A 7,516-nucleotide genomic window follows, 5' to 3' on the forward strand; every position below is an offset into this window, starting at 1 on the left:
ATTTTGAAAATGATGCGTGGGGAATTCAAACCAATCTGATCTTTGGACTGTCCTTTGGACCTGCAACTTCTCTCTTCAACATTGTTTCATGAATGAATCGAAATAGGTTGCTGCTCCCACACAGATCTTTGACTGAACCATTTAACCATTGGCATTCTCTTACTAGTAATTGCTTAACCTTCAAATCCTTCTACAATACTTATTTGAAATAAAAACATTTATCTTTACCATCTGTAACATCCCCACAGCAACACAAAAATTAAAGCAACTAACAGATCGCACATTTAATCAATTTGTGCCATTTAATAGCATGTCCTTAACATCATTGCAACTTCCCAGTAGTGGCCCCAAATGAACGATACACGTTTAAAAGGGACATATTATACCACCAAGTGTGAGTGTGATTAGCCTTACAAGCCATTTTGAATATCTGGCCCATATAACATCACTAGTGGGCGTGTCCACCTAGATCTGTGCTGGATAGATCAGTCTACCAGCCTACCCAGTGGACTGAAGTAAACGTTGCTAAGCACAGATCTAGGTGCACGCGCCCACTAGTGATGTCATATGGGGCAGAATTTCGAAATAGCTTGTAAGGCTAATCACACTAACACATGGTGGCATCATATGTCCCCTTTAAAAAAAAGTTGGATAAAATGGAAAATAGATGACATGCACAATGGTTTGCTTCTCAATTTGTCTTTTTATAATGTCTAATTTAATCACACCATTAAATCAACTTCTTACATGATTTGAAAAAATCTATTGAATTCAATAAATGCAACCATGGCGTAAACCATTCAGTTTTTCCTCTGGCCAAGAAAACATTGATTGTATGAAGTACAAAAAGGGGCAGAGAGCACGATTTTATATAAAATTCCTTAATTTATCCCACATTTTCACATTTTTCAAAACTTAAATTCCAGTGTGCTGTTGATCGCAGCTCAGCAGAGACTCCTACTATACCGCGAAGAGCAGATGGCCGGAGAAGTAGCTGTCTTTGTTAAGGCCGTTTCCTCCAGAGTTGGCAATCAGGTAGACGAGGTCGCCCTTCTTCAGCGAGAGGAGGGTGCTCCCTGAGGCAGTGAGGTAGCCGCTCTGCTTGGTGGTGTACGAGTGGAGGATCAGCTCCTTGTTGCGCTTCAGATCCACGCTCCCGGACTTGCCGTGGATGGTGCAGTGGAACTGGAACTCGTAGACGCCGGGCTGCACGCAGGTGAAGATGCCCTTCTTGACGTCGTACGCGTCCTGCCCGTTGTAGATCACACTGCTGAAGACGATGGGCACGTTGGCCTTGGGGTAACTCTCGCCCAGTCGTACCGAGAAGCCGACGGCGGGCGTGGACCCGGCAGGGCCGGGCGGACCTTGGGGGCCCTGGGGTCCAGGCGGGCCGCGATATTCTGATGGTTAACAGATAAACCACATGGTTCTTATCGACTGACAGCCCAGCATGATAGAGGCATAGCTAATGCATCTGCTCATAACTAGCTTATACTGCTCCAAACTAGCTCATACTGCTCATAACTAGCTTATACTGATCCAAACTAGCTCATACTGCTCCAAACTAGCTCATACTGCTCCAAACTAGCTCATACTGCTCCAAACTAGCTCATACTGGGATACAACTGGCTACTCAGACCTACTAGAAGTTAAATTTGTAAAATACATTTGAAAGGGAAGTTGGCCATCCTAACCTGTGCTGCGGCTAAAGGGCTGGAGCTCATGGTGGTTCAAACGTTTAACTGGGGTTATTATTACTTTCTGAAATAAGGAACACACTGGCCTTACCTGGGTCATGTGGTTTTCCTGTGGTTGAATCAGCCTCCTCATCCTCTGTAGAAAGGAACCATAAATAAGAGTCAGAGTTAAAAGGAAGCAGCGGTGAGTGCTTGTGCCATTCCATCCTTAGGGAGCATCCACCCACCGTTCTCTTTCCATGGGCTGAGGTCAAAGCTTGGGATCTTCTCACACTTGGTGTAGCCAGACCGGGGCTGGTATTCAAAGGGTCTCTCTGGGACTTCAACAATGCCCGTGTTGTCACACATTATGCGGGCAAGCGATGCGCTCATCATGGATTTCCGTTGGGTTCCTGTGAAGACCCCGTCGTTCTCCCACCAAAGTCTGGAATGGACGTTCATTCATTCGTTCAGCCTCTCAGCAACACAACCACTTTGTTCATATCTATACAATCTAAACCCTCAAATCGTGACGCAGAGGGTGTGGTATGAGTGTAGAGAGAGAGGGGGCAGTATTGTAATTACCTGTCTCCCTGGCGGATGTTTTGGAACTGGACGCTGATGAGACAGGCGAACAGGTCGCCCACCCGCCCTCCCGGGACGAAGGGCTCGGCCACGCCACCCAGGAACACGTCGATGTTGTCAGGAGTGCCGTAGAGCTCAATCAGGGCCTCGGCCAGCTCAGTGTTGTTCAGAACTGCTGCCAGCTCATCCACGTCCCTGGGCTGCGAGAGCTTGCAGAACTTGCGCCAGTCGTTGTATCCTTTTACGCAAGAATAAAAAAAACATATCAAACATTTTTTTCTTTTTTTTGTATCTGTCTAATTCTAGACTGAATTACACCAAATGGTTCCAACTGATATGACCTCATGACTTCATGACCTAGCCAAAACCTTATACAGGCGATGCCTGTAACTAATAATCATGGGGAGGCCAGTGTGGGAGTGGGGGGGGACCAGAGTGGGATGGAGTGGGGGGGGGTTACCTGGAAGGCCATGGTCACGACCCCTCTGCAGGTTCAGGGCTGCCAGGTCTAGAGCCAGGTCATCAAGGAACTTGAACAGACGGTCTCTCAGGTCGGTGTTCATCATGTTGTCCTGAGTGTTCAGCTTCGCCCTCTGACCCACCAGCCCTCGGAGGATCGGGTCCACACCCCCTGAGAGGAAGAACAGGGTCACAATAATAATAAGAAGAATAATAGTAATAGGAATAATAAATGCAATTCATGCCCTTTTCCCTGGCTCAAGCACACTTTACATCAGTATAATCCACACAGACGACATCTAATAACAAATAAAACGGGGGACAGAGAGGTCAACAAGGTCAGAAGACCCAGGTACAGGTGTACCCCTGGTCTGGAGTCAGGTTCGGAATGGGTAGAATAAAAGATAAGGTGTACCTTCAAAAACAATTCTCCATGGAGCGAAGAAGGCCTTGTGCAGCATCACGTTGCCGAACTCAGAGTGTTCCTTGAAGTTCTCGTCCAGACGGAAGATGACGGGCTGGATAGCGAGGTGAGCGAAGCGGTAGGCCGCCGTGGCGAACACGTTGGAGATGCTTGGGTCCACGGCCTCACTGTACCCGGGGTAGGTGGACAGCCGTTTGGCGATGACGCTTGGTCCGACAATGTGCCGCAGGTAATCCCGGAAGGTAATCACCTAACATTGGAGTGGAAAGGCGCCAACTGTGAGTATGATGAGTGGGACAGATTAAAAAGAGATCTTTGTTGGTATCAGTCCTACCTGGAAGTACCCCCCCATGATTTTGCGGGCCTCTTGGTACAACCTCTCGCCGCTCCAGTGGGGGTTGAGCTTAGCGAGAGCGCGGGCCAACCGGTTATGTTCCCGCATCAACAGCGTGTGCAAGGAAGTCAGCGCAATATTCTCGTTGGTTCGTTCGTCACCTTGGAGACATGACACAAAACCAAAAGGTCACGGCTGCTAATCACATGATCACATCCTTCTTCAACGCTTCCAAACTTGGAAAGATAGAATGATTTTTTCCTGGTGAAACTGGTTAACTGCATTATCATATTACAATTTGGATGTCACAAAATATCCTCTTGGAGAACAAAATCAGCAACCTCCGGGCAGATACAGAGAGCCCTTTAGGGCCAGCAAGACTGACTGCTGATGCTTTATTTCAGCTCAGCGCTAGGGGAGCTACAGGTATCTAAAGCTCAAGAACCAACATGTTCTTTAAGGGGAACGGTCTCATTTATTTATACCAAGATTACTGCTTCATACGTATGTTGATAAAAATTGTTGAATGCAACATTGAGTCTAAATATTACAAATATTGCGTTAAAGTTAGATAATGACCTTTGGACCAATGACGTCAAAGGTCCAACATGTTGGACCTTTGACGTCATTGGTCAGATTTGGAGAAGGTCCAACGTCTCCTTTGTGACGGAGAAGAACCATTAAGCTTTTCACTGCTTTTTACAGTTTTTGATTTGATCTTTCGCTTTTAATTTGCTCCGATGTTTTCCTCTTACCAGCAATGAAGCAGGGGACCTCTTGTGCGTCCGTTTCGCCGGTGATGGCAGCGCGGCTGGAGCACATGTTGTTGGTCATGCTGGTGAAGGGGAGGAGTTCCCGACCGCTGTCGTTGTACATGGCGTTGACCCTCAGGAGCCCAAGGTCGCTGCTGAGGTCCCGCAGTTTGGTGGCTAGGCTGACGTCTGATCCGTAGACCTGCCCCGAGTCGATGTAGGCAGTGAGGGTGTTCAACTGCTGACGCACGGCCCGGCCTCCAAACAGGAAGCCCGTGTTCCCCGAGCCGCACGCCGCCGCCGAGCGGAAGAAGGGCATGCACTTCGGGCTATCCGAGTTCTTCAGGCGACGGTCATTTTCTGGGAACTTTAGTGAAAGTGAGAAGAGACAAGACGGGCTACATGAATGATGTGGATCTAGGATGGGACCCCCCTCTAGTGCCGTGTATGTTGCTGGATTTACTGACCACCATAGGGAAGCAGGGCTCCTTTCTTTCACACGTCTTGGCGCAGTCGATCCCGTCGTTGAAGGAGCGGATGACGGGGATGTGCGGGGTGAAGGTGAGGTCGTGGTCGGTCCACTGACCGAAAATGGTCACCAGGTGGGTGTACAGTGGGTCACTGGTCAGGGCATTGGTCCGTGCGTCGAATATTTGGTTTGACACTTTCCGCACCTGGTCAGACGAAGGGGATAATTGGTGATCTTGGTCAAACAACGAACTAAGTAGAAAATGGAAAAACTCTTATCTCTGCTCCAAATATGTCAGAATAATTAAATGGTTTATTATTTACCAAAGGAAGGAGGTGGTTGTTCTTCTTGACTTTGGGGTCCCAGCCGGCGGGCAGGGAGAAGCCGTCTTGGTACTTGGCGGGCAGCCAGCGGGTAAAGGGGATGTTGGCGGCGCCCAGGCGGCTGTTCTTCCTGAAGGAGGAAGTCACACATACCTGGTTGGCCCCACGCTTACCCACACACACTGGATAGACTGATACAGACCGGCTCACATCAGTAGAGCAGAGGTCAAGAGACAGAGTGTGGTGATCTCTAGCATCCTAACAACACTCACAGGGCCACACTTAAAGCCCTGTGAGGCCACTAAAGGTCTCAGGACCGACTCAAAGGGGTTAAAAAATAAACAATTACTTGTTGTTGCATTCGCTGTTGGCGGTGCGAAACCTCTCCAGGTTGGGCGTGGTTTTGCAAGAAGGGGAGCGAAGCCTCGCAGAGCAGCCTGTTATATCAGCGATGGTTTTCAGGTCTTCTTCCATAATCAGATCTGAGTGATGGAAGCGGAAAGGAAGAGGTCAGCCAACCAGCAGCGCCCGGCAGGTACGGTGGAGGTACTGGTTATGATATCATGGGTCTACCTGTGGCGTTGATGGAGCGCTTGTGCACACGGTGCTCCTGCAGAGACCTCTTCTGCAGCAGCTGGATGGCGTGGTCCATGTAGTCTGAGGCGCGGACGGCGGAGCGGGACAGACCAGACGGCTGTTTGAGGAGCCTCAGTATGTCTGAAGGGGTCACTCTGCTCCTCCGAACACGAGAAAGGCTCCTACGAACAGAAGGAGAGGCCTTTTCTGTTAATCAATCCTATGACCACTTCATGTTTATCTTGTGTGATGAATCCATGTTTCGGTAATCGATTTGGGACACTTACTCTCGTCTTGAGTACTCGTAGTCCTGATCCACCTTCGCCATGGCCTCCTTGACGATATTCTCAATGAAGACCCTGTGGTCACCTGAAGAGAAATGGAGGCCCATCTCCTTATTTAGCAATATAACTTTCACATCAAGGCGTGTCAATAAGTTATACTTAATCATTTATTGTTTATGAGCTCCATTACTGATTGGATCTTTTTTTTCAGATTATATTTATTTTTGTTTGTCATTTAATTAGGTATATAATTTAGCCAACACAGTCACTTGCAGTTCTGAGAGGCGACCAGGAGGTGGCAGTGCCCCCATAACAACATCTTGCTACGAGTGGGAATTATCACAGTTGGTTTTTTCGATTTTAGCAATGTATTACCAAAGTGGAACACCAAAGTAGCCTTCTATTTTTCTACCTTTTCCATGCTTTTTTTTTATAGCTTTGAAAGCCTTTTGAGAGTGAAATCCCAAATCCAATATGTGCCAATATGTGCTAAACCAATATATGCTAATTTTGTCCATGCTTTTTTTATAGCTTTGAATGATATTGGATTTTGAAACCCAAAATCCAAAATGTGCAAATTTTTCTGTTAATGGTAACATTTTATTATTTTATCCATGGCAAAAAATATATTATAAAATTTTTGTAAAATAATGTACTATTTAATTTTGTAAAATAATGTATTATTTTCCATTAACTGGACTAGGAGGGGTAACTAGGAGGGGTTTATCCCCGTCACGTCACTGACCCCTCTAACAGAGCATCTGGCCGCAGGCTCCCATGTCATAAGGTAGAACTGCCGCTGCATAGATTATCACAAAAAAAATTATAAGATGGAGCACTTACCAGTACTAGCATTGCACTGCAACCCCACCAGAGCCACAGTCAGCAGACAAAGAATCTCATACATATCTGAAAAAGGTTTACAGTGGTTATGTTTAACCTACATGTAGAGGCCTACCAAATACACTGTATGACCAAATATAATGTAGTTTGAAATGAAGGATATGTGTTAGGAAATACCAACCTGCAGTGTCCGTCCCTCCCCAAGACAATACTCATAACATAGGTAGGTTATGTTTTTATACTTTAGAGAGAGACACACCCCTTCTGGGGTAGGCCTACTTGACCTGGGGTAGGCCTACTGATGCCTGTGTCACAACAACTATTTCTGTTTGAAAATAAAACGATTTTGTAAGAAGTTAAGGAGAAATAAGGAGAAAATAAGGAGAAATGTAGTAGAAATAACCACAAATAACATAAAAGCTTGTTTTGTCTCTACGTACAATCTGCCACATTGTATCGGTATGTATTGACCTCTGTTTTCCACTCACCAAGTAACAACAAGGAAGTTTGAAGAACTTAGTACATTGTTTCCAATACAAATGGCTTGTAGAACAGATCCATATAGTGTGACTTCATTTGAGAAACCCTTTATTGTACTTTTCTATATGTGTCTATATTTGTTCATTTCTTTACTTTGGATATTAAGGGGAAATCACCTAGCGACCTGGCATTGGAACTCATTAAGTCGATAATTACTGGTAGCAGAATGTCCAATGACACAGATGGCGGTAAACCACACCCTTAAAGGATAATTTGGACAACAAAAAGGACGGCAATTAAAATAATACTCA

General features: G+C 46.3%; 1 protein-coding gene across 1 annotated transcript; it reads right to left on the reverse strand.

Annotated features, from left to right (window-relative positions):
- Positions 1–269: 269 nt before the first annotated feature.
- LOC115545855 (eosinophil peroxidase) lies at positions 270–6,946 on the reverse strand. Its single transcript, XM_030359321.1, has 15 exons — positions 6,907–6,946; positions 6,726–6,791; positions 5,886–5,967; positions 5,596–5,780; positions 5,372–5,504; positions 5,023–5,152; positions 4,698–4,904; positions 4,234–4,597; positions 3,479–3,639; positions 3,136–3,394; positions 2,722–2,892; positions 2,262–2,499; positions 1,925–2,121; positions 1,789–1,833; positions 270–1,400 (listed from the first exon to the last, which is right to left on the reverse strand). The coding sequence occupies exons 2-15, from the start codon at positions 6,787–6,789 to the stop codon at positions 961–963; spliced, it is 2,676 nt and encodes an 891-aa protein (XP_030215181.1). The 5' UTR covers positions 6,790–6,791; positions 6,907–6,946; the 3' UTR covers positions 270–960.
- Positions 6,947–7,516: the final 570 nt, after the last annotated feature.

This window comes from Gadus morhua, chromosome 6 (genome assembly GCF_902167405.1).
Source record: "Gadus morhua chromosome 6, gadMor3.0, whole genome shotgun sequence".
Lineage (NCBI taxonomy): Eukaryota > Metazoa > Chordata > Actinopteri > Gadiformes > Gadidae > Gadus > Gadus morhua.